At 50.8% G+C, this 26,030-nt stretch overlaps 2 protein-coding genes and 1 non-coding gene across 10 annotated transcripts; 2 read left to right on the top strand and 1 right to left on the bottom strand.

Annotated features, from left to right (window-relative positions):
• The first annotated feature begins 10,808 nt into the window (after positions 1-10,808).
• Positions 10,809-10,910, top strand: LOC127676618 (U6 spliceosomal RNA). Its single transcript, XR_007976073.1, has one exon. It is a non-coding gene; the product is annotated as a U6 spliceosomal RNA (small nuclear RNA).
• A 1,777-nt stretch (positions 10,911-12,687) lies between these two features.
• Positions 12,688-19,870, top strand: Kmt5c (lysine methyltransferase 5C). Of its 7 annotated transcripts, none has more exons than XM_052169998.1 (9): positions 12,688-12,802; positions 14,415-14,548; positions 14,686-14,851; positions 15,183-15,292; positions 15,536-15,699; positions 15,827-15,846; positions 18,158-18,294; positions 18,432-18,616; positions 18,729-19,870. In XM_052169998.1, exons 2-9 carry the CDS (start codon positions 14,439-14,441, stop codon positions 19,259-19,261), a joined length of 1,425 nt encoding a protein of 474 aa, XP_052025958.1. In that variant the 5' UTR covers positions 12,688-12,802; positions 14,415-14,438; the 3' UTR covers positions 19,262-19,870. The 7 variants fall into 7 exon arrangements, with proteins under 7 accessions (XP_052025958.1, XP_052025960.1, XP_052025981.1 ...); XM_052170000.1 differs by having other exon boundaries at positions 12,697-12,802; positions 14,338-14,548; XM_052170021.1 differs by having other exon boundaries at positions 12,697-12,828.
• A 3,965-nt stretch (positions 19,871-23,835) lies between these two features.
• Positions 23,836-25,033, bottom strand: LOC127683285 (cytochrome c oxidase subunit 6B2). Of its 2 annotated transcripts, XM_052180393.1 has the most exons (4): positions 24,970-25,026; positions 24,742-24,867; positions 24,109-24,209; positions 23,836-24,022 (listed from the first exon to the last, which is right to left on the bottom strand). In XM_052180393.1, the coding sequence occupies exons 2-4, from the start codon at positions 24,851-24,853 to the stop codon at positions 23,969-23,971; spliced, it is 267 nt and encodes an 88-aa protein (XP_052036353.1). In that variant the 5' UTR covers positions 24,854-24,867; positions 24,970-25,026; the 3' UTR covers positions 23,836-23,968. The 2 variants fall into 2 exon arrangements, with proteins under 2 accessions (XP_052036353.1, XP_052036363.1); XM_052180403.1 differs by having other exon boundaries at positions 24,152-24,209; positions 24,742-25,033.
• Positions 25,034-26,030: the final 997 nt, after the last annotated feature.

Genomic DNA, 26,030 nt, shown 5'->3' with positions numbered 1-26,030 from the left:
TCTCTTCAGACCCTTCATTTTTTTTTCAAAAAAGACAGTCTCATGTAGCCCAGGCTGGCCTTGAATTTACCATGCAGCGAGGATGACCATGAACTCTTGGTTTTTTTTTTTTTTTTTTTTTTTTGAGACAGGGTTTCTCTGTGTAGCCCTGGCTGTCCTGGAACTCACTCTGTAGACCAGGCTGGCCTCGAACTCAGAAATCCACCTGCCTCTGCCTCCCAAGTGCTGGGATTACAGGTGTGCGCCACCACTGCCCGGCTGACCATGAACTCTTAATTCTCCTTGCCTCCACTTCCAGAGTGTTCGGATGTATACCACTAGACCTAATTCTTCAGGGCTCATACGTGCTAGGCCAGTACTTTTACCAGCTGAGCTGTATCCCAGCATGCCATTTTGTTTTTTATTTTATTTTATTTATTTATTTATTTATTCATTCATTTTTGTTTTTTTGTTTTTTCGAGACAGGCTCTCTGTGTAGCCCTGGCTGTCCTGGAACTCACTCTGTAGACCAAGCTGGCCTCAAACTCAGAAATCTACCTGCCTCTCAGAAATCCACCTGCCTCTGCCTCCCAAGTCCTGGGATTACAGGTGTGTGCCACCACTGCCCAGCTCGATTTTTAATTTTTAAAACATTAAATTTATTAAATTAAATTAAATAATTAATTGTTTAAACATTATGTTTGTTTGTTTGTTTGTTTGTTTATTGGAGCAAGGCCTTGCCGTGTAGCCCTATATAGTGTGGAACTTACCTCTTATACTTGACTGGATCCAAATTCATAGAGATCCACCTGCTTCTGCCTTTGGGTGTTAACATTAAAGGTGTGTGTCCCTATAAGCAGCTACTTAATCTTGAGGGGAGGAAGGAGGCATCTTTGTATCTGTGTGGCACAATGGCATGAGTGTAAAGGTCAAAGGTCATCCTATAGGACTCAGTTCTCTCCCACTATGGATATCAGGGATTGAACTCAAGTCTCTCTCTCTCACACACACACACACTCACACACACACACACACACACTCACACAGGAGGATGTCAGACACCCTGGACCTGGAATTACAGCTGGTCATGGGCCACCCAACATGGATGCTGAGAACTAAACTCTGATCCTCTGAAAGAGCAGGAAGTACTCTTAACATCTGTGCCATCTCTCCACCCCCTATCTTCTATCTTTATGTTGTTTGCTCAATTAGGTGTATAGTTTTACAGACTTGAAATTGGTCTGGGAAACTGGTTACATAATCGAGCCTGACCTTGAATTCCCGATCCTCCTGCCTCTCCTTCCCAAATTCGCAAGAGCTCAGTTGACTGTGCTCCAGCCAGTCTAGCTTTCTGTATTCTCTCTCTCCCTCCCCTCCCCCCTCCCTCCCCTCCCTCTCCCTCTCTTCCTCCCTCAGCCCCCCCTCCTCTCTCTAACACAAGGTCTCTCTACATAGCCCTAGCTGTCCCAGTATTCACTGTCTAGACCAGGGTGGCCTCAAATTCAGAGAGCTCCGCCTGCCTCCTGAGTGCTGGGATTAAAGGCTCCTGCCACTACATCCTGTTAGTTTTTACAAATTTTAATAGGAAACCACACAAAATCCCAGCACTGAGGAAAGGAGGTGCATACAAAGCCCTATGCCTGACCAAGAAGGTATTGATACTGCTGATAGAGGCACAGTCAGCTTTGAGTATCACGGGCCTATCAACCACAGCCCGTGGGTAATGGGCCAACACAAAAGGGACTGGTCTTTTGTTTGTTTGTTTTTTGTTTTTCTATATTTTGTTGTTGGTTTTTGTTTGTTTTGTTTTTTCTATTTTCTTTTGTTGTTGTTGTTTTGTTTGTTTGTTTGCTTGCTTTTTAGACAGACCTTCACTGTGTAGCTCTGACTGTCCTGGAACTCACTTTGTAGACCAGGCTGGCCTCAGACTCAGAAATCCGACAGCCACTGACTCCCGAATGCTGGGATTAAAGACATGCGCCACCACTGCCTGACTTCCATGCCTTTTCTATGTGTATGTTTTATTTTATGTTTTGTTGTCTTCTTTAAGTGTTTTTGTTTTGATTTTTCGTGTTTTGGCTTTTTGTTGTTTTTTTCTGAAAGAGAGAGGAATATAAAGTTGAGTAGGCAGGGGAATGGGAAGGGTCTTTTTTTGTTGTTGTTTTGTTTGTTTGTTTGTTTTGTTTTTTTTTCGAGACAGGGTTTCTCTGTGTAGCCCTGGCTGTCCTGAAACTCTGTAGACCAGGCTGGCCTCGAACTCAGAAATCTGCCTGCCTCTGCCTCCCAAGTGCTGGGATTACAGGCGTGCGCCGCCACCACCACCCATCGATGGGAAGGATCTTAATTTGGGGCTATTTTAACTAAGTCTCTCAGCGTCTTTTGTCTCCCACCATTTGATGCCAGCACCGTATCTGGACTTGGTCATCAAGAAGGACAACACACCAGATGTAGCTCCTTGACCTCAGAGTCTCTGTTTTGTGACTTACGCATTCTGTAGTCTCATGTTGACAGCAGCAGAACACACTGAGACCCACGAAATACCCTTTTCATGACTGTGTAGTGGTCCACTGACCCCCATCTCTTTGGTCCTAGATCTTAAATTCTGCCAGATTTCCAGTGTTTTGGTACTTAGTACTCTGGGTCGGGTAATGCTAGACTTTTCCTAAAGAGACTTGAGTTTCGTGTTTCCTAGACATAAAGAAATGTGTTACCAAGTCTCATGAGTCTCCTGTCTCCCTCCAGAAGAAAGGTTTCATTTGGGAAGGAAACCATTGTACAGCAGGCTCCCTTCCCTGAGACAGGGCAAAGGAAGCTAAATGGAGGTAACCAGCAAAGGTATTTGAGACCAGAGACAACTAATATCTCAGCACGCTGGCAAAGGACAGGAGTTTCAGAAGGTTGAAATCATTCTCATGAGTTCAAAGCCAGCCTGCGCTGTGTGAAAATATATTTTCTTCTTCTTTTTTTCTTTTTTCCTTTTTTTTTTTTCCTTTTTTCCTTTTTTTTCTGAGACAGGGTTTCTCTGTGTGGTCCTGACTGTCCTGGAACTCACTCTGTAGACCAGGCTGGCCTCGAACTCAGAAATCCGCCTGCCTCTGCCTCCGCCTCCCAGAGTGCTGGGATTACAGGCGTGCGCCACCAGGCCCGGCTCCTTTTCCTTTCCTTTTCTTTTTTTGTTTTGTTTTTGTTCTTTGAGAATATCTTTAAAAAAAAATCGAGGGGCTGATGAGCTGGATCAGGGAGTAAATGGCTATCTAGAACTCTGAGTTTCCCCTGGGATTCAGATCAATAGATAAAGTGCTTGCCTTATAAACGTGAGGGTGTGAATTTGGTCTCCAGACTCCATGTGGAAAAAAAACAAAAAATAAAATAAAATAAAAACTCTGGGAATGCTGGAGAGGTGGCTCCTCGTGTACCAAGGCTGCCACCCGTCTCACAGCGTGCTAGACTTTAGGAAGTCACATGACGGAAGATGAGAACCAACCCTGCTGGTTGTCATCCGAGATGCCCTACAGATGTGCTCTAGCTGCACACTCACACAGACGAATAAATAAAACAGTACATTTTTAAATTTTAATTTAATTGTGTTTAATTGAATTTTGTGAAGCTGTCCTGGAACTCACTCTGTAGATCAGGGTGGCCTGGAATTCAGAGACCCACCTGCCTCTGCTTCGCTAGTGCTGGAACTAAAGGAGCCACACCTGGCTCCTAAATGCAATTTTAAAAAACGAGACAAAACAACTGACCATTGAGGCTCGCCTGGACTCGCAGCTCCAGAGAATCAAAGACAGGTGGATTCCCGGTGCTCAGGACCAACCCAGCCTAGTTTATTTACTTCATGAGTGTCAGGCAGGTTACAGACCCTGTCTCAAAAATCAAGGTGGCTAGTACCTGAAAAAGGTCACCCGAAGTTGTCCTCTGGCCTGCACACACATGCACATATACAGGCATGCACGCCAGCACACACACCTGCACCTCCCCCAAAACAAGAGCATGTAAACACACGGGGGTGGGGAGAGCCAGGTGTAATAGGCACAGTGGACCCAGAAGAGGAGATTGCCAGAGTATATGAGAAACGGGGAAGTGGGCCCAGGGAGCTCACAGAGACACCTCATCGGTCACACTTAGACAGAAGGATGAGGATTTGCAGTGTACCCAAAGGTTTCTGCAGTGTTGAGGCTACCCCAAAACCTGGCACACGGAAGTGCAATGCCTCCGTCAGGTCTGTGGGAAGCTGCCATGGAGGAAAGCGCGTAAGACCCAAAGTTCTCAGCTGCCCTAAAGGCTTGGGATGGTTCTGAGGGTACTGGGGGGTCCTGTGAGGCCTTTGAACCAGGTAGAGTAAGAGGAAAGGAGATGGAAAAATGGAGACAGGAAACAAATAATAAAGGTTGGGTGTACCAGGCGTGATGACACAGGCCTTCAGTCTCAGCGCTCAGCGAGCACACACAGGTGAGTCTCTGAATTTGAGGCTAGTCTAGTCTAGATAATGAGTTCCAGACCAGCCAGAGGTGCAGAATGAGACCAGGGAAGAAAGACAGACACACATACAGAGATAGACTCCAAATGTGACATTGCATGCCTGTCTATAGTAAGAAGAACAGAAGATCAAGGGCATCCTCAGCTAAACAGGGAATCCGGGTCCATCCTGGGGTACATGAGACCTTGTTCCAAAGAAATGGAGGGAGCAGGACAAAGAGAGAGAGAGAGAGAGAGAGAGAGAGAGAGAGAGAGAGAGAGAGAGAGAACCATTAATATTCCTAGAGTGTCTGACATTAATGTTCCTGTCTCCTCTTACTCTCTCTTCTTGCTCTGTCCCCTCTCTGTCTGTCTCTCTCTCTCTGCCCGTCTCTGTCTCTGTCTCTGTCTCTCTGTCTCTGTCATATCTCTCTCTCTGTCTGTCTCTGTCTCACTCTCTGTTCCTCTCTCTGTCTCCCCTCTCTCAGTCTCTCTCTGTGTCGCTCTCTGTCTCTGTCTCTGTCTCTCTCTCACTTCACGATCTTACCTTATAGCCACGCAGGTCTCACCCTTTCATCCATTCTTCCACCTCACCCTCCCAGTGGCTGGGATGATAGGCATGCACCACACCCATGGAGTGCTTCATTTCTTCATTCATTTCTTTATGACTCACACACATACTCACCACCTAGTGGCCCTGAGGACAGAATACCTGGAATTATTTCAAATTGCAGAGAATCAAGAGATCGTAGAAGGTGGCAGTTGCCCTGGTAGGCTGCTTGCCTGGTGTGAGGCCCAAGGTCCCATGTGAAGGCTGAAAAGGAAAAGGCTATGACCCTAAAAGCTTGAGATTTCAGCTCAGAAAGACTTGAGTTCAGAAGCCACCTCTAAAGCAAAAATAGTAGGAGTGGTTATCTGTGGTTGCCATAGGGAACACCTCTGATAACACAAATTAGCTAAGTAGTTCTAAAGAGCTACACAGAGAGGAAAGTCTCATCAGGCTAAAGTACAGTTCAGCCCTATTGGTTCCATCCCAGAGGCTCCAGACTGGAATCTAGTTGATGACATTTAAAAAGTTCCATTTTTAGCCGGGCAGTGATGATGCACGCCTGTAATCCCAGCACTCCGGGAGGCAGAGGCAGGTGGATTTCTGGGTTTGAGGCCAGCCTGGTCTACAGAGTGAGTTCCATGACAGCCAGGGCTACACAGAGAAACCGTGTCTCAAAAAATAAAATAAAATTAAATATATATATATATATATATATATATATATATATATATATATATATATATATAAAGTTCCATTTTTGTATATGGTTTTTGCATGCATGAGTGTGTTCCTGTGTGCATACGCACGTGCATGTATGTACATGTGTGTATATATGTACATGTGTGCATGCATGTACATGTGCATGAGTGCCCATGCACGTGCGCGTGCGGTGTGTGTGTGTGTGTGCTTGTGACCCCCTCCCTTCCTTCTAGCCTCCCTCCCAGTTCATCTTCTGACTCATGCCTGTATCTTCTCCCCCACCCCCTTCTGCTTTTGATCCATGGGGGTGCTGGACTCAGTTGGTAAAGTAATTGTTTCCCTAGTTTCAAGGCCTGAGTTTGATCTCCTGTGCTCAGGTTAAAAAATAAATAGGGTCAGTGCTAAGAGCACTTGCTGCTCTTGCAGACGACCTGTTCCCAGTACCTACACAGTAACTAACAGCCTCCTCGGCTTTCCTCTGAAACCATGTACACACACAAAGTATACATTCACACACACACACACACACACACACACACAGGCTAAACACTTGTGCATATAAAATGAAATGAAATAAAATAAAATAGCCAAGCAGTAGGTAGCATACATCTTTAATCTCAGCACCCGGGATGCAAACGCAGGAGGATTTCTGAGTTCAAAGCCAGCCTAGTCTACAGAGCTGAGTTCCAGGATAGCCAGGAATACATAGAGAAACCCTGTCTCAAAAACCAAAACAAAGCAGAACAAAAAACAAACAAAACAACCGAACATCACCTGAGCATTCTAATGTCTGTCTGTCTGTCTGTCTGTCTCTCTCCTTCTTTATTCTTTCCCTTTGTTTTTTCCTTCCATTCTCTTCATTTCCCCCCACTTTTGGCAGTAGTAGGTATTAATCTCTTTCTGTCTGTCTCTTTCTTTTTCTTTTTCTTTTCTTTTCTTTTTATTCTCTTTGAGACAAAGTTTTATGTAGCCCAAGCTTCCTTTGATCCTCCTGCCTCAGCACCCCTAAATTCAGGAACTGTAAGTATTCACTGCCACACCCAGCTTCTAGACTATCTCTTAACTTATGACAGGTTAATAGCTTTAGAGAAAGTCCAGGGATATTTTCTTTGGCTGTAGTGCTCTGTCTAGCTTAGCATCTAACCCTGTTCCTACCCTGGGGTGCAGGGATCCTCCTATATTATTGCCTCTCAAGATGCACTTCTGTCTCTAAGTCCCTGATCAATTACACTTTTTGCCATTCTGAATACCTCTGTATCTATTGTTGGTCTTCAATAGCATCCGGTGGGCCGTTCTTCTATTTTTCCAGAACCCTGACTTTGCAGAGGTAGTAACTATCTGGGGAAAGCAGACGCTATGTGAATTGGCTCTTGCAGACAACACAAGAGATGGATACATGATGAGGGGAACGAGAAAAGGGGGAAAGAGGAGGGAAGATGGGGGATGTGGTGTAGGTGGATCTGACTCTGGGGAGAGGAGGGAGGCAGAGAGAACCTTAGCTTGAGAGCCAATACCCCATTGGGTAATGTGGCACAGAGATTTCCCACAGGCAAATATGTGGGGCTGGAAAGCAGGTGAAAGGCAAGGGGAGGGAGGAGGAGAGAGATACAGTCATTGCATAATGAGTTCAAGCTTTCCTTAGGGACTGATAAGCATGTTTTAGAACTCGTTAGAGGTGATGGCTGTATTGCCACTGGTCATAAACACTTTACTGACTGTTTTGTGACAGTCTCAAGTAGCCCATTTCCACACTGGTTAACAAAGGGAAGGGGGAAAAACTGGGGGAAAAAAGAACCCAATTTGAGCTTTTTGTTTGTTTTTCTGTTTCTGTTTCTGTTTTTGTTTTGCTTTGTATTTATTCTGTGTTTGTATGTATGTGCATGTGTGGACATGCTGCGATTGCCGGGTGCACACAGGGGGGGCCGGAAGAATGAATGTCTGCCTATGGAGAAAGTTCCCATTCAGCTTAATCTTTTCCCCCTTACTTCTTCTGGGACTGATATTATTTCATCCTTCACCAAATCTTTAAAAGAAAATAGTATGTTTAGTGTGTGTGTGAGTGTGTGTGTGCGCGCGCGCGCACGCATGTGTGTGTCAGGATGGGCTGGTTACAAGTGCCTTTACCTCATGAGCCATCTCACTAGCTCCAGAAAATCAAATGAAGTTATAAAGACTGCTTATCCCAGCCCAGGGGAGGCAGCGGCAAGAGGATCACTTCAAGGACACGGTGTGCACAATTCCTAGGACAATCCTGAGACATTATCTCAAGCAAATAAACCCAAAAAGCCAAGCCAGACTCGACATGTATCAGGGAGGTTGGCCAGATTGTTACAGGCTGAGCTGATGAAGGACCAGATATGGATGAGGTCACAGAAGTCTTGGAAAACAAACAGCTTAAGACTGGAAAGACAGGGGAGGTCAGAGAAAGATGTCCTTGTTAGAAAGTCAGATTTTAATCTAGGAATGTGTTAATTAACCAGAGCAGCAGCAGACCAAAGAAGCGCTCAGCATCTCCCAAATTTCTGCCTTTAAGTGGGGGGATTTGCTTCCAGGGCAGCTAGAGATACACAGAGAAACCCTGTCTCAAAACAAGCAAAAAACAAAAGGAAGGGATTTGGTACACGGTCTTAGCTTTGTTGTGACGGATCCACCAGAGAAAACAACTTGGACACAGGTTCAAGCCAAAAGAAATTTTTTTTATTTATTTATTTACTTATTTATTTATTTATTTTTGTGCATTGGTGTTTTGCCTGCATGTATGTCTGTGTGAGGCTGTTCGATTTCCTGAACTGGAGTTACAGACAGTTCTGAGCTGCTACAGGCATGCTGGGATGTGAACCGGAGTCCCCTGGCAAAGCAGCCGGTACTGTTAACCACTGAGCCATCTCTCCAGGCCCTAGAGAGTCTTTATTAGCTGGCAGTGATTACACTGTGTGCTCCTGATTCTAGTATAGCCACAAGGTGTTCTCAGGATGAGCTCTTAATCACAGAAGTCATTATCTATCTTGACTTACTTCAGTTAACAAGAACAGTTAGCCTGAAGCAGAGCTGCAGACGCCAATGGGCAAGGCTAGTACAGCTAGAAACTTTTCCAGAACCGTGAACTTTGATGGGTTTTAGATATCTCTTCTTGTTTTGGCAGAAGGTTTTATCTGTGAGCTGGGTTCCAAGGCCAGAATACCACATCCATCATGGAGTCAGTTGTGCTAAGGTCTGGGGTTTATTAACATAGGAGGCCTGTTACAGCTTACCTCTGCTTGTGGGGTCAGGTACCTGTAATCCCAGAACTTAGAAGTCTGAGGCAGGAGGCTCTTCTGAGTTTAAGGACCACTTGAGCTACATGGTGACTTCCAGGCCAGCTCTGTGGCTATAAGAAACCCTTTTTCAGAAACACAAAAGGTAGCTGGGTAGTGGTGGCAACTATCTTTAATTCCAGCATTTGGGAGGCAAAGGAAGGTGAATCTCTAAACCAGAGGTCGGCTTGGTCTACAGAAGGAGCTCCAGGACACAGAAAACCCTGTGTCAGCCGGGCAGTGGTGGCACATGCCTTTAATCCCAGCATTTGGGATTAAAGGGGAGAGACAGAGGGGAGAGGATTTCTGAGTTCGAGGCCAGCCTGGTCTACAGGGTGAGTTCCAGGACAGACAAGGCTACACAGAAAAAAAAAAAAAAAAAAACAAAAAAACAAAAAAACTCTGCCTCGAAAAACAAAAAACGAAGAGAAAACCTGTCCCCAAACAAGCAAACAGCAAAAACAAAGACAAACAGAGGCTCCACGGACATAATTCGGTTGGTAGAGTTCTTCCTAACATGGATGAAGGCCTGGGCTTAACACACAGCGCCAAGTAAAGATGGTGTGATGAGGGCTGTCATATCTGCAATCTGAAGACTGAAGCAAAGAGATTAGGGAACTCAAGGTGGTAAAGAACAGCCTTGGACAGACAGCATCCTGTCCCAACTCCTTCTCAAAGGAGTACACCGGCTGCTCCCTTGGCTGATGGCTGGAGGTCTGAGCCGTGTAGAAGTATCTTCTATTCACCGGATGTAATTCTTGACTTGGAGGCTTTTCACCTCAGAATGCTGACCTAGGCCTAGTCCTGGAAGCTTCCTGCCTCCATACAACCTAATCTAGGCCTAGAATGTTTTCAGCCTCTGAGACTTACTGCTGAACACACTCCCCCATTCTAGCTCTTTCTGAACTCTGACTAGCTGGTCAACTCAGCTGTTCTGGCTTGAACCTCCTCTCCCTGCTCGCTGACTGATTCAACCTGGCTTTTCTCTGCTTCTCCCGAATTGCTCTGCTTGGCCTCATACCAACTCTGGCAATCTAATCTTCTGGCTCCTTATTCTCCAAATGGTTCCGTCTTCACCTCTCTCTCTCTCTCTCTCTCTCTCTCTCTCTCTCTCTCTCTCTCTCCCTCCTTCTCTGTCCCCGCTAGGCCTCCCGGAACCCATCTGCTAAAAGTACCCTCTCTCTTCTTTACTCTCTCTGCCCTGCTCTCTCTTAAGCTTGGGCATATCCTATTTTATCAACTCCCTGTCCCTCATTTAACATTACTTTCAAACACCGGTGCTTCCTTCTATAAACTAACTTTACCGTCATTGTTTGGGATTACAGAGGTGTGCTAAGAATGCGAGTGTATTCCAGCCAGAGTAACCATGTGGTTGTAGTAAATCTCTCTGCTCAGTTCAGTTTGCTGGGCACATCTCTTTTTCTTCCAAAATGAAAATCAAACCACAAGCCTCACACACGGTGCATGTTGTACGCCCACAGGCTATGCCTCCATCCTGGAATCTACTTCAACAGTCTGGAAGACTCTTTGCTATTTAGTGGTTTGGTTTTTTTTTTTTTCTTAAATATACTTTTATTAGCTGTTTGAAAATCTCATACAATGTGATGGCACCCAAGGAAGATATAATCATCTTTATCTGGAGAGATGCTTAGGGTAGAGGTCTGTCTTAGAATTCAGGAGCAATAAGGGTAGTGAGGCATGGACCTCAGACACTTGAAAGTAAACCAGTGTATGATATTTGCTTTGTAGATGGAACCATGAAGCTGTGAGTTGGCAAAACCCCAAGATCGGGGAACAGCTCAAAACTTCAGCCTCCCTGAAAACAAAAGGTTACAGCAGCACATATACTAAAATTGGACCGATACGGAGAAGATTAGCACGGCCCCTGCGCAAAGGATGATATACAAATTTGTGAAGTGTTCCGTATTTTAAAAAATGTTGGCTGGTTGGTAGAGGCACATGCCTTAGCACTTGGGAGGCAGAGGCAGGCAGATATCTGAGTTCGAGGCCAGTCTGGTCTACAGAGTGAGTTCCAGGACAGCAGGGCTACACAGAGAAACCCTGTCTCGGAAAAAAAAACAATAAATAAATAAATAAACAAACAAACAAACCCAAACCAAACCACCACCAACAAAACCAACAAAATATTATACATGGCATAGTGGCACATACTTTTAATTCTAGCACTCTGGGGGCAGTGAAAGGAGGATCCCTGTAAGTTCAAGGCCAGCCTAGTCTATATGGTGAGTTCTAGGACAACCAAAGCTTCATGTCTCAAAAGAGAAGCTACTATGTTTTAATTAATTTATGGTGTGTGTGCTTGTGTGAGGGTGCACAGGCCTTGGCATGAATGTGGAGGTCAAGGACAGCCTGCAGGAGTCGGTGCTTCCTTCCCGTCATGTGGATCCTGGCTGTCAGACTCACGGGCAGGTGCTTTTACCCACTGGGCCATTTCAATGTCCCAGTCTCACTTCGAAGGGTCGCTGCTTCAGTCTGTATTAACAAAACATTCTCTGCCGCAGGCATTGTTCTAATCCACCAAGTAGACAACTCATGAAAAACACCAGCAAAGACTGCCATGCCCCAAGCGTGGGGCTTATTTGTTTGGATGTAATTATGATATCCTGGTAATTATGTTTGCAGGATTGAAGAAAGGGTGATCCTAATTACAGGAGTTTCCCCATGGGACTGCCCCATGAATCAAGAGCTTGTCTCCTAAGTCGCGACTTCTCAGTGTCTTCTCTCATAGGCAAGATAAGAAAACTTCACAAAGTTCTTTTTCTTTTCTTTCTTTCTTTCTTTCTTTCTTTCTTTCTTTCTTTCTTTTTCTTTTCTTTCTTTTTTTAATTTTTTTTTTCGAGACAGGGTTTCTCTGTGTAGCCCTGGCTTCCTGGAACTCACTCTGTAGACCAGGCTGGCCTCGAACTCAGAAATCTGCCTGCCTCTGCCTCCCAAGTGCTGGGATTAAGAGCGTGCGCCACCACCGACCGACTTCACAGAGTTCTTTTAGGTAGGATTTTCCAAACGATAAGGAATATTGGGAAAGAGAAAAGGTCTTTCTGCCAAGCAGGGCTGGCAATGGCTGTTGCCATGGCAACCAATGGTCTCCTGGAGCGGGGTGGGGGGATGGGGGCGGGGAGACGGAGGGGGTGGGAGAGGAGAGCAGCAGCGGTGCGCGTGTGCATTCACCTTTTTCCTTCCTGGTTCGCTCAGAGATTTTGCCCCCCCTCAAACTGAAAGAAAGAGAATAGAGCTCCGGACTCGGGTGATGGGCGGTGGCCTTATCGAATGGAAGCATGGTCCTGCCCAAGTCCAACCAATAATATACGAAGTTTGTATCTGGAAGGGCCCGCCCTCTTTTCACTTGGACCTGAATAACCTGACCCAGACAGAGTTTCGGTTGGAGCGACGGCTCTTTGAGCCAATGAAAGCATTCATTTGGGGCAGTGGGATAAAGAGGCGGGACACGTTTTTTATTGCAAGGTCTGACTGACAGCGACGCGAGCCATTAGCTGTAATTCGCTGGATTTATTGACAGCGTGGGCGTGGTGGGGTTTTGTCAGGGCACCGACTGGGGCCAGGAGAGGCGGGAAAAAGAGAGCAATAAGAGTCAGCCAATAAGAACAGCGCAAGTTTCATAGCAACGGAAGAGTGACGGTGGTTTGGACCAATAGAAGCTTGATCTGTCTGTATTTTTCTCCCCCCCCCCCCCCGCCCCCCCGCCGACGGGAAGCGCGGCGGCTGTGTCTGACGAGAGCCGGAGGAGGCGGTGGGTGGAGGTGGCGGCTGCAACGCGGGCGCCTGAGAAGGAGGAGGAGAAGCGGTGAGGGGCGGCGCGGGGCCCGACCTGTGAGCCCCCTCTTGGCCCCCGCCCCGCGCCGCCCGGCCTCCCAGTTGTCCCCTGACCCGGCTGTCCCCCGGCCCTTCCTCGAGCCCTTGCGGTCCAAGTCTCCAGCCCCGCGGATCTACGCGCGCCTCACTCGTAGCCTTCCCTGCACCCTTGGAGCCCATGCAGACTCCTCTTTCACTCTCAGGTCTTTCCCACCTTAGGGCTCGCTCCCTGCCCCGCCGGGGCCCATCCCCGCCGCCTTTTCCCCCCCCGCATCGGCACACTCAGGGCACTTCTGACTCCCGTCCCACCATCCTGGCCTCTGAGGCCCTTTCTCTGACTCTCTGTTTCCCCAGACCCCGTCTACAACCTTCCCAGGCTTTGGTTAGCTGTTTAGCGCCCTCAATTCCCTCCTCGTGCCCCTAGGTTCTTTCAGGTTTCCATCCCTTCAAATCCCCCAGGACTTTCCCCTAAATCCTGCTTGGAACCTCTGAGCCCTTCGCTTGGACCCCAGGCGTATCCACGCTTTGGATTGCGTGGGCTTCTCCCTTGCGACCTCAGGTGCCTCATTCCTCCCTCCCCACCCCCAATCCCCTACTGACTTCCTGACTTCCCTCCATGTTTCTCTCTCTTCACATCCTACTCCTATACCTGGCTTTGTCTTTTCCCAGCTTCTAGACATTTTTTCTAAGCACCCTGTTCGTTTAACCCAGACTTCTTTTTTTCCAGATCTTTCTCCCAGAGTAGCAAACTGTGTCTGCCACACTCTGCCTCCTTGCTCTCTTCCAAAGCGCAGACTTGTCAGACATACCATAATGAGGGTACTGGGTAACCTCTCCCTCCATTTTATTTGATTTGGTTTTCTGAATCTATTTTTTTTCCCTCTTTGCCTCCAACCCTTTTGTTTTGATTTGTTCCTTCTCTCCATTCTGTTTCTCCTCCCTTCTTCCTGTTTTTGTCCTCTTGAGCGCCTCCTCTTTGCTGGAATCCTCCGTGAGGGAATAGGTACTGGATCCTTCTTCCCCTAATGGCTGCTGGGTTCCACCCACAACCTTTTGACTGCTCCCCAGAGGAGGGTGACCTTGGAGGGAGGTGTTGGGGACAAAGAATCAGCCTAGCAAGGGTCAGCAAAAGCAGGCAGGAAGCTCAAAACATGGAGTTCATTTTCTCCTTTCCCTTGATGAGAGCCCAGCTATCCCAATTCCCTCCTGCAATGCTAAGCCTTTGGAGTTATCTCAGACTGCCAATTAATCTTCCTTTCTCCTGGGTACAAGGGACCTGTCTCTTACATGTGCACTTGGCAAAGTGGTCTTTGTGTGTGCTGACATCCGTGAAAGCGAACATGTCCTGGGAAGGTAGTGTGTGTGATTGGGGGACGTGTATCTGTTTTACAATAGGGGAGAGAAATCCTTAACGCACAGGTGCCTGTATTTCTCTTAGGGTTTCTTCACTCCAAAGTACCTGTTGGGTGTCTTTCTTGCATAGAGCCCTGTAAAGTCAGTATCAATTTCCCCCATGCTCTCCTACAGATAGGCAGGCTCTGGGGGCCCACAGACATCCCACGTAGCTTCTAAGTGGCGCATCCGTGTGCCCTGTTCTGTGCCAGAAGCAGCATGATTTTTAGAGTACCATGGGGCCTGATCGAGTGACAGCCCGAGAACTCTGCGAGAATGATGACCTGGCCACCAGCCTTGTTCTTGACCCCTACCTCGGCTTCCGCACCCATAAGATGAATGTCAGGTGAGCAGGAGTTTGGGGGTGATGGTACTGGACCCTTTCTCTTAGGTTTTTACAACTCTCAGCCTGGTCTCCCTGCAGCTTCGGGTGGGGGCCGGGGCCTGGAAGTCCCTGGAACCCAGGCATACCCTTTCTCCCAGCCCTGTGCCCACCTTGCGACGACAACACCACCTTCGCTCAGCACTGGAAGCTTTCCTAAGGCAACGGGACCTGGAGGCTGCATTCCGGGCCCTGACTTTGGGAGGCTGGATGGCCCACTACTTCCAGAACCGTGCCCCTCGGCAGGAGGCTGCCCTCAAGACCCACGTGAGGGAGCCCCTGCCCCATCCTGGCCCGCACTGTGCTCTCTCCATTTAGCTGGCAGATTCTAGAGCTCTCAGGAGAGCAGCCCCAGGTCCAAGACTGCCTTGCTGCTGGGGACAGCCTGCAAGGAAAGAAAGCTCAGAAGCCTAGAAGAGAATTGGGGGCGGGTGAGCTGAGATGAGTCCACCCTCCTCTTCCTTTGACAGATGAGGACACCTAGACCCAGAGAGGACCCAGGCCACACAATCAGTGACAAAGTAGACCTGGTCCAAAAGAAAGAGGCCCCCGTGGTTGGCCCTGCTCATCTTCCTGCCCTCCCCCACTCTTCTCTCAGATTTTTTGCTACCTCCGCGCCTTCCTGCCCGAGAGTGGCTTCACCATTCTGCCCTGCACCCGCTACTCCATGGAGACCAATGGGGCCAAGATTGTGTCCACCCGTGCTTGGTAAGGGGGCTGCTGGGACCTGAGACCCAGTCCCTCTGGATGAGGTAGGACCCAGGGGAAGCGGGGTTAGTGACACAGGACAACCTGGTGGATTTGAGAGAAAGTGAATGGAAGATGCGGTGTCTGGCCCTGCGTCTCAGGGCCCCTGTTCCCAGGGTGCTTGTACATGAGAGGCCCTCATCCCCAGCAAGGACCGGGAGGCGGTGCCTGGGGCCCGATAGCCATAGCCTCGCCTCTTGGCAGGAAGAAGCATGAGAAGATGGAGCTGCTGGTGGGCTGCATCGCAGAGCTGCGGGAAGAGGACGAGTGCCTGCTCCGGGCCGGGGAGAACGACTTCAGCATCATGTACTCCACCCGGAAGAGGAGTGCCCAGCTGTGGCTTGGCCCGGCTGCCTTCATCAACCACGGTGAGGGAGGGCAAGGCTAGAGGGAGGATGGATGCTGGGGGGCAGGCAAGTGCGTGAGGCAGGGGAGAGGGGCTCTCTTCACTGGCTCACTCTTTCTCTCCTCCCTGTTGTTCACCAATGGCGGCAGACTGCAAACCCAACTGCAAGGTGAGAGCTTCAGAGGGTGAAAAGGGCGGGCTCGTGGGGCTCAAGTGGAGGGAGGGCTGGTTTGACTCTCCCACCTGGCAAGGCGACTTCCTGTCCTTTGCAGTCCCTCCTAGTTGGTAGTAGCCCCTAGGGTGGGCAGCATGGGAGGGCATGTGGCCTCAAGGACATCAGGCAAGAAGGGCGTCAGTGTGGCAGAGCCTGGGTTACTGGCTGAAATGGGGAGACAGATTAGCAGGTGGCTGATGTCACCAGGCAGGGGCAGGGGAGAAGCCGAGTTTAGGAGGCCAAGGACCTCTGCTTCTAAACGGTGGGGGGGAGGTCACTGGCCTGAACGTGTGGCAAAGGGTTTGGGAGTCTGGTGGACTGTGATAGCGTCTTGTCCTGCATCTTGGGAGACTGAAGCAGGGAAATTCTAAGTTCTAGGTTACTCTTGGTAACTTCAGTGAAACTATATTTTAAAGGGGCTAGGGCTGTAGCTCAGAGTAGGGCGCTTGTTTCCTGTGTGTAAGACCTTGAGATAGGACCACAGAAACAGAACAGATAGTAGTTCAGTGGTAGTGCTCTGGCCTACATATGAGTGGCCTGAAACCAGCCCACCGGATCAAGAACAGAAGCAGAGTTTGAGTGGAGCCCTGTGCCTTGGACTTGTAAAGTTGGTGTTTGGGAGACAGAAGCAGGAGACTTGCTACAGGTTAGAGGCCACTTTGGTCTGCATAGTGAGTTTCAGGTCACCCAAGACTAGATAGTAGCAAGGTTCTGTCTTCAAAAAGCTAAAACGGGGGCTAGAAAGATGACAAGACCTGGGTTCAGTTCCCAGCACCCATGTGGCCATTCATACCTGTGTGTAGGTCTAGGTCAAGGGCTTCTTATACCCTCACACAAACATTCATGCAGGCAAAAACACCAATGACCATAGCATAAAAAGGTGTGTGTGTGTGTGTGTGTGTGTGTGTGTGTGTGTGTGTATAACCAAGTAGAAATAGTAATAACAATAATAATAGAAGGGGAGGGGAGTTCCCGGAAGCCCCCGTTTGTGTTCTGTCAGGATGCAGACCTATAGCCCTCTGGGGGAGCACCCACAGCCCTCTGGGGGAGCACCCACGGCATGAGTAAGGGCCGAAGCTTAGCTCCCGGACTCAGAACTAGAGAGTTATGGCTGTATGGCCTGGCCTAGAGTTTCTCCTGTTGACACCCCCTAAGACTGTTGCTGGGGTCAGGTGGTAGATGCCTGGGAATGCACAAGGCTTGTTCCCTGTGTGGATGGATGACACACAGGCCCCACCCTGCCCTTTGGCTGCATGCAAACAGAGAGAGAGTAGAGGGCGCCGTCACGGCCCTCAGCTTGCTTACTGAGTGCGGTGCCTGGACTCAGCAGGCTCTGGAGGAGCAAAGCTTCCCTACGTGCTGAAGAAAGCCAGAGGCACAAGAGGGCAAGACATACCACACCACACCACACCACACTACATAGCTGGGACCATAACCAAAGATGGTGGCAACCTGACTGCTAACTCAGTCCACTCTCCTAGCGGCACGATGAGAGATTTGGTTTCTAGATGGCTATGGCCGCAGTGTGTGGGGGCCTCAGTGGAAAGGGAAGAGTGTAGAGTGAGGGTGGCCGTGAGGAGATGGCAGGTGGTGAAGGTTGTCATGGGAGAGCAGCAGGATGAGAGGAGAACAAGGACCTAAGAGGCGCTACACTCAGGCACTGGCCCGTTGTCCCGGAGGCCGTCAGGCAGGGTTCACTAGCTGGCTAGATAGCTAGGTGGTGACCATGTTCCCGTCCAGATATGGAGTGAGAGGTAGGTGCAGATATGGGAGGGAAATAAGAATGAGGAGTCTATAGGGTCGCCTCGGGATGACAGATGCTGAATGCCAGGCCGGAGGATGGGAATCTGGGTGCTAAGGGGACACAAGCCTTGAGAGAATGAGAAGTAGTCACAGAGGCAGGGTGGCAAAGAGGAGGGGCTCTTGAGGGGCTCTGCTGGGGGCACGGGTCGGTCTGAGGGGCAGAGCTTGATACTTGTCCACAAGTCCGAGGGAGAGTGCAGGAGTGGCACTGCATCCCGCCTGGGGGTCAGGTTAGCCCACTGGCTGACAGGGAGGGGTAGACCAGAAGGCAGGCTCTTAAGGCTCTGTGGAGAACAGGCTCCAGCCAGAGGAGCTACCAATAGATGGTGGGGTAGGAGTGGGCTCCTTAGCTGTGGCCTAATTCATTACAGAACCCTCGGACCTGGGTGCCTGGCCAGGTTGTGGAGCTGGACAGCTCCTGCCCTGCGCTCCAGGCTAGGGTGCTGAGGGGGCATGGCCTCAGTTTGTGCCCTCAGATAGGAATACTGCCTGTGTGAAGGTGCTACGGGACATTGAGCCCGGGGATGAGGTGACTTGCTTCTATGGCGAGGGCTTCTTCGGTGAGAAGAATGAGCACTGTGAATGCTATACCTGTGAGAGGTAGGCAGGGACCGAGTGGGCAGGGCGTGTCAGGTGCCCAGGGAGGTCCAGGGTTGCTGGGCTGGGGTGCATCCTCAGGACTCACCCTGAAACATGTCCAGCCCAGCCTCTGCCTTCGCCCTTTTCTGTTCCTGCAGGAAAGGTGAGGGGGCTTTCAGACTGCAGTCCAGGGAGCCTGAGCTGCGGCCACAGCCCCTGGACAAGTATGAGCTCCGGGAGACAAAGAGGCGTCTGCAGCAGGGCGTGGACAGCGGCCAGCAGAGCCTGATGAGCTGGCCGGCCTGCTCCCACCTGTCCCCACTGCGCCCTGACCCGTTCTGTGGTGAGCATGCCTGTTCTCTAGCCTTTCGGTCCCTTTTTCTGACCTGTCCAGAGGAAGAACTGCACAGGTCCTGTTGGCGGGCCCTCACTCTTTCTGTCTTTGACCTCCACAGCTACCTGCCAGCCCCCATTCCTGCTGCCTGTCGGCTCCCACGTGGACTACTTGCCCCTCTGGCTGCAGTGGGTGCCTCAGCCCCAGCCCAGAGTACGTCCCAAGAAGTGCCGCCGCCCCCGCCGCCACCCCCGCCGCCATCGCCCCAGGATCCGCCAGGCTTCATTGCCCCCTATCCTCCACACTGCCTGTGTCTCCCTGCACCGATGGGGAGGCTGTGGTCCCCACTGCCACCTGCAGGCTGAGGCCACGGTGACTCTACAGCTGCTCCCCCAGACTCGCTGGACGCTACAACAGGACTGGTACTGGGCCCGGCGCTATGGGCTGCCTGCTGTGGTGCGTGTTGAACTGACCCGCCTAGCCCCAGCCCTGCCAGTGGCTCCTGTGCCCGCTGGGAACCCAGATCCTGTCCCCACCCCTGACCTCATCCCCAAGCAGGCCCTTACCTTTGCTCCTTTCTGCCCACCTAAGCGCCTCCGGCTAGTGGTCAGTCATGGTTCTATTGATCTGGACATCAACAGTGGCGAGCCATGATAGGCTGCTTCCAGGGAGCCCGAATGCAGTGCAGAGTGTCTACCCTGCACCCTCCGGGAGGGAAGGAGGGAGCTGACCCTTAACCCAGGTCTGCTCCTGGGAGTGTGTTGTTTCGGACATCCCTAGAGAGTTGATCCTTGTTGCTCTATGGCTGCTGAACCCTGAGCCAGCCCACCCAGTAGGGAGCCCTGGCCATTTGATGTCCCCATCTCTGTCCCCACCTCAGGACTGTAGGAGTCATCTTCCTCCCCTCAGCCGCTTCCTCCCCAGGGAGCAAAGCCATAAGGGCGTGGGGGCGACTCTCCAGAAGGCCAGGCCTCAGGTGGAGTTGACTTGGGGTTTGCCTTCCCGGAGCTTCTCCCACTGTGGGGAGCGAGTTGGCCTCAGCTCTGCAGTTGATGGAGGCGGGGGCGGTCAGATGGGGTGCATGTGGCTCTTGGCTCTGCCCCATGGGTCTCAGGGAGGCCAGGTGTGACCTCATCTTTTTCACGGTGCTATCCCTGGTGCTACTGGGGTGCAGGGGAGGCTCCCTCTCCTCCCCGCACCAGAATGGGGTATGAGGGAGATTGGAAGAACTTGAACTTTTTATTAAAGCATTGTAAGCCCTTAGGAGTGTTCTGTGGTTTTATGGGATGTCGGTTGGAGGGTGAGATCTCAGCTTGGCTGGGAAGATGAGGTGGCATGCTTGAGAGACTGACAACTATCCCGATGTGCCTTAAGAAGGGAGAGGGAGCCGGGCAGTGGTGGCGCACGCCTTTAATCCCAGCACTTGGGAGGCAGAGGCAGGCGGATTTCTGAGTTCGAGCCCAGCCTGGTCTACAGAGTGAGTCCCAGGACAGCCAGGGCTACACAGAGAAACCCTGTCTCGGAAAAAAAAAAACCAAGAAGGGAGGGGACAGTGGGTTCTGGGGACTGCTGGTCTAAGATAAAGCCTGTAACTGCACAAAGTGTGCTTATAGGACACGACCACATGCATTCTCTGCTGTGGGAACTGAGGAGATAACCAATAACTGATGACCAGGAAGGAGGACGACTTGACTGAGGCCACACAGAGACTTGTTACTTCTCAACTAGATCTAGAGCAGGGCCTGGTATTGTAGCACCCCTTTAATCCCAACACTTGAGGCAGAAGCAGACAGATCTGTGTGAGTTCAAGGCTAGCCTGATCTATACAGGGAGTTCCAGGCAGGCCAAGGCTACATAGTGGAAATGTCAAACAAAAAACTGCACTTGGGGGGTGGGCCTATTCAGGAGCAGTTTGGGAGGAGGTGATATAAACGGATGAAGAAGCTCAGTCCTGCTGAGGGGTGGAGGGAACCTCCTGTGACCGACCCAGTTGTCCCCAAGCCTCCCTGTTCTACAGTGGGAGTGAACAAGCTGGGCGTGTAGATCGGTGGTAGAGGGCTTAGCAGGTGCCACGCCCTCAATGTGATCCTTCATACCTGGAAAGAAAAAGGAGCCAGGAAAGAAGAGAGCGAGCATGGAAACTGGTGCCGCCGCACTGGGGCTTTCCCTAACCGGGTTCTCCCCCTTAGAGAGCCTTGGAAGTTGATCTGACCGCTCCAGGCACCATCGGGTCCTACAGGGAGAGCCAGTGTCTGGAAGGGAAGTGGGGTCTTAAGATCTGTAGGACAAATCACGGGCAGCAGCAGAGCCATTTTGATGTTGTGGCCTCTGCCCAGGAAGCACATGAAACCCACCAGTAGTCCCAGGAAGAAACAGGTTTCTGAGGAACTGCCGAGCTGGAGGGAAGAGGAAAACGGGCAATGGGTCCTAAATCCTCTAAGCTGGGGAAGCTGCTAAGAGACAGGGTGTGGCCCTGGCATCATGGGAAATTAAGCCAGTAGATGTAGGTGGGGGAAACCAGCTGCAGGCCCAGAGAGCTGTGGAAAGGGTGTGTGAAGGCAAGTTGTCCAGGTGGGGGCCAGCAGGCCAGGTGTCACCTGGCCCCTGTGTAGGCCAAGCATGGGCAGAGTTGGCCAGGATTCTAAGAATGGCCCAGAACAGATGGGCAGTGGCGGCACACACACTTAATCCCAGCATTTGGGAGGCAGAGGCAGGTGACTGTGAGGTGGAAGCAGCTGTGTGGAAAGCTTGATGCCGGTCTGGCCTTAAAATGTGTTAGAGACAGGAAGTAGTCAAGTGACGATGACAAGAGGGATTCTGGACCTGAGGAAGGGAAGAGGTAAGGAAAGGAATGGGCATTGAGAGATTATGTACTCTAGACCCAGAACTCAGGACAGGATGGGTGCCCAGCTGATCAGCTTGTGCTCCAGACACCTAACTGGGAGACGCTGTTACATCGCCAGGCAGCATTTAACCTCTTCCCCTAACAATGCCCCCTGATCAGCTGCTGTTCTATCAGCAACGCCACCTGTCAGGATGGTGAGTGACCAGCATCTTCCTGAAGCCTCGTCATCACCCTGTACTTCCACCCTGCCCCTCCCTCTCAGGTTGTGGTCAGACAGCTCTGAGGCCAAGGTCTAGATGTAGTCATCACTGCCATTTGGGGTGTGCCTTGCTGGGTGGTGAGCAGCCCATGGGGCAGGTGGTAGACAGGTCATCAAGGGTGGGACCAGCCAGACCTAGGAGCTCAGCCGTCCCTCCTATCCTGTTTCTGATAACCCGAGTCTTAGCCATCTTGGTTTACAGCTGGAGAAATTGAGGTTGGTCACTCTGGAAGATGACCTGCATAATCAAAATCAGCTTTGAACCTGGGAGTTAAATGTAGTCACCTGAGGTCTTTTAAGACAAGAGTCTGAGGATTAGGTCAGGTCTAGCTGGGAGGCTGAGAGCTGTGGGTAATAGCAGATGCCGCCGCACACCCGGCCAGAGGCCTCTGGCTCTGTTTAGGATTACTAGTACTGGGCTTGGTGGCTGTAATCCCAACACTTGGAAGATAGAGTCAGAAGGATTAAGAGTTTGAGGCTAGCGTGAGTACAAGAAACTATCTCAGAACAATAAACAGGATCACTCTCGGGGATGAAGAGAAGGCTCAGTGGTTAAGAGTGTTTGCTGTTGAGGGCTGGAGAGATGGCTCGGCGGGTAAGAACACTGATTGCTCTTCCAAAGGTCCTGAGTTCAAATCCCAGCCAACCATATGGTGGCTCACAGCCATCTGTAATGAGATCTGACGTCCTCTTCTGGTGTGTCTGAAGACAGCTACAATGTACATAGATATAATAAAAAAAATAAATCTTTAAAAAGAAAAGCTTCATTTTAAGAGTGTTTGCTGTTCTTCCAGAGGACCCAGCATTAGGCTACTCACGTTTCCAGTAACTCCAGCCCTAGGGTACCTGATGCCTCCCACCAGCGCCCGCCCACCCACTCATCCACTCACACATTTTTGAAAAGGGGTCTGGGAGTTATCGGGACAGGGGGTGGTGGTGGTGGTGGTGGTACACTTTTAATTTCAGTAGGAAGGAGGCAGGCATGGGTGGATCTCTTTGGTTCAAGGTCTACATAGACTCGTTGGCAAAATGGTGTCATTCATGTTTGGGAGCATCTGGAACCAGAATGAGTGCCTGTTGACTGGAAGAGAAGTGCAGGGTCGGGGTGGGGTGGGGTGGGGGTGGGGTGGTGGCTGAAGGATGGACAGGCCTCTGTGGCCTGTCAGGACAAGAGGGCTCTTACTGTGGGGACAGCATGGTTCTGGAGGGACATGCGACCACTGAAGGTACGGCACGATGAAACGGTAATGAAGTGGCAAAGCAGGGTGGTCAGGGAATAATGGAGCAGCACTGGGACCAGAGAATGGATGGGTTGGGGTGGAAGAGCCCACACGGCCCAGACAGGATGGGAGGGGGCTGAGGTGTGGACTTCTGAAGACTGGTAGCAGGCAGGTGTGGCAACTTAGAGACAGGACACAGTGGAGCCCTCCAGTGGAGCTGGAGAAGGTTTTGTTGTTTTTTTAGGAATGGTTTTGTTTTGCCAGTATTTCACTGTGTAATGTAGCCTTGAACTCACTATGTAGACCAGGCTAGCTTCAAATTCCCAGAGATTCACATGCCTCTGCCTTTGGAGTGCTATACTAAAGGCACAGGCTACCTTCAATGTTGAGATCTGGATTTCATGATCAGAAGCAATACACAAGAGCCTCTCAGCTTGTTTCTACCTACCTGCCTGGGCATTAGGACTGCTTTAACTCAAGGGCTGCAATCCTCCTTGCCCCCGTGATCAAAAGCAGCAGTTTTTAGGGGCTCAGCCGGTAAGCAGTCGCCATGTATGCATGGATCCCCACCATGCATGCAAAAAGCCTGTGCAGTGGCCCATGGCTGTAACGCCAGTGCTGGGGGGCAGGAAATGGGATAGTTCCAGGATTAGCAGGAGATACCCTGTCTCAAACACAAGAAACACTGCAAGAAAAGAAACAAATAGCTGGGCAGTGGTGGTGCACACCAGCACTCTGGGAGGCAGAGGCAGGTGGATTTCTGAGTTCGAGGCCAACCTGGTCTACAGTGTGAGTTCTAGGACAGCCAGGGCTATACAGAGAAACCCTGTCTCGAAAAACCAAAAAAAAAAAAAAAAAAAAAAAAAAAGAAGAAGAAGAAGAAGAAAGAAAAGAAAAAGAAATGTTAGCAGCACCATAACTTTATTTGTGTCATAAAGACAAGGTGGAGGAGAAGGGCAACCCAGGCTGGGGCTCGATGAAAGGACAGCGGTCACTGGAGGTTGATGCCGCCCTGGGAACAGCGCTCAAGTGCAAACTCAGATTTTGCCCGGGAAAGTTCCCTGCTTGATCTGCTCATTCCAGCGCTGCACCTGCAGTGGCAGAGGGACCCCGGCGGCCGCTCAGCCTGAGTCTGAGGCCACGACCCCTTTCCACCAACCCCTCTCCGCCCTCTCACCCAGCTGATGGGACACAGTGAATGGAACACTCGGAAATAGTACTCGCAGGGCTGTGTGTTCTTTCCGCGGCGATTCATGGCCTTCATACACCGGTGGTAGTCTGCAGAGTGCAGAGGGGTGGGGTGCGGGGAGTCCTCGAGACAAGCCACGCCCAATCAAGAACAGGCCCCTCCTCTCCAGACTTAGGTCCCACAGTACCTATTCCAACCCATCAGGTTCCTCCTTCCCATTCCAGCCCCCCAAACTCCCTTCTTGACTGAGCTCCATCACCTAGAGAGGTCTAGTCCCTGCGGCTTGTCCGCCTCACCTTTCCTCTCCGGCTGGCTCCAGATCAGGGGCCTCCCTTCACCTCAAGTCCCGCTCCTCTTCCCTTGATCTCGCCCCCTCAGTCCTGGTCTTGCCCTTTGCAGACAAGGCTCCATCCCTTCTGGCTCAATCCCAACGTGGCAATCTTACTCCCTCCATCCCAGCAGCCTCCCTCCATCCCAGGCCCCGCCCCTCCATGCTCGGCCCCACCTACTCCGGTGCAGGCCCCACCCCCTCGAGGCCACGGCCAGGCCTCCCATTCCAACCGTCTCCGACCGTCTCCAGGTCAGGGTCCCCCACCTCGAATTTGGCCCGACCGGTCTCACCCAGAAAATTCTGGTAGCAGTTACGCGTCTGGTTCTGGTTAGGGAAGCGCGGGTCGAAGGGCGGCGTTGTCCATTGGCCCGGAGGGGGCTTCTGGGCTTGAACACCCAACATCCAAGTAGCAATTCCTGCAGGAAGGTGTGCAGGGCTCCGTGCGGCCTAGAGGGCGCCCCGCGCTTCCACCTTTCCCAGCTCCTGACCCACTCTAGACACCACCCCGCCGTCCTCACCAGACTCAAGTGGACCAACGTAGCTGGAACCCCAGGGCTGCGGTATCCACCGGTGGGGGCTGGTCCCAAGAGCACGCGAGCAAAATAGGACCCTTAGGCCGGATTGGCTGGCTCCAGAGAACCCCAGCCAATAGAGAGCCGTCTGTAATGCGGGGGGTGGGATCAGTGGAGGCCCCACCCCCTGGTTCTTGTAGGCCGTCCCCCTGGGGGACCCGCGCACAAGAGCGCAAAACAGCAGCACGAAGACAGGGCTTTGAGTCTCAGACTAGGACTTTTAATCCCTACAAAGTTGAGCTTCTCCCTGACACCTGCCCCACCCCATCCTCACCAATAATATAAACTTATATCTAGCTCTGGTCTCTGTGGGAGAAGGAGGATCCCATCCCCCTCCCCCCTCCGCGACCCCACACGGTGTTCTCAGCACTATGCGGCCTTACAGTCGGGGTACGCAGCACCCTGCTGGCCTGTGAGGGAAGGAGGAAAGGGGATGTGATTCCTGGCCCCTGAGACCCACTCCTCTATGCCCAGGTGTTCCGGATCTCAAGGGTACCTGGCCTCATTGGACTTCTGGACAATTTGCTGACAGATCGAGTCTCCTGCATTGTGTTATCTTAAATCCTTGGGGTCGTTGCTTACTGCGGAAAGAGAAAGGCAGAGAATGTTTTAGGGAACTAGCAGAGAGAAAGGTACCCAAGAGTGTAAAAATATAATCTCCAGCTGTTTATTTAGGTCTTAAAAAGCAGTCAGTATATTTATCATACCTTTCTAGTTCCAAGACCTTTTGACCTCCCTTCCTCTCCCCCCAACACATTAGTAGTAATTCCCATTCATCCATCTCCAAGCTCTTTTAAACCATCCATGTCTCCATGGATATCTGGACATTTCAAAGACATATTTTATTGGGGGCGGGGGTGGGGTCTGTTCCTTTCACTTGGTATATGACTGTGTTTTTACTTTTCCTTTGTTCCCCATTGAGGCAAGGTCTCACAATGGCCTGGAAATTGGCTGGTTTGGAACAGGTTCTGTAGAGCAGAATGGTCTCAGACTTTGAGATCCATCTG

This window comes from Apodemus sylvaticus, chromosome 1, assembly GCF_947179515.1.
Source record: "Apodemus sylvaticus chromosome 1, mApoSyl1.1, whole genome shotgun sequence".
NCBI classification, from domain to species: domain Eukaryota; kingdom Metazoa; phylum Chordata; class Mammalia; order Rodentia; family Muridae; genus Apodemus; species Apodemus sylvaticus.
Note: the sequence above shows the minus strand (reverse complement) of the source record. Positions and strands in the feature narration are given on the sequence as shown.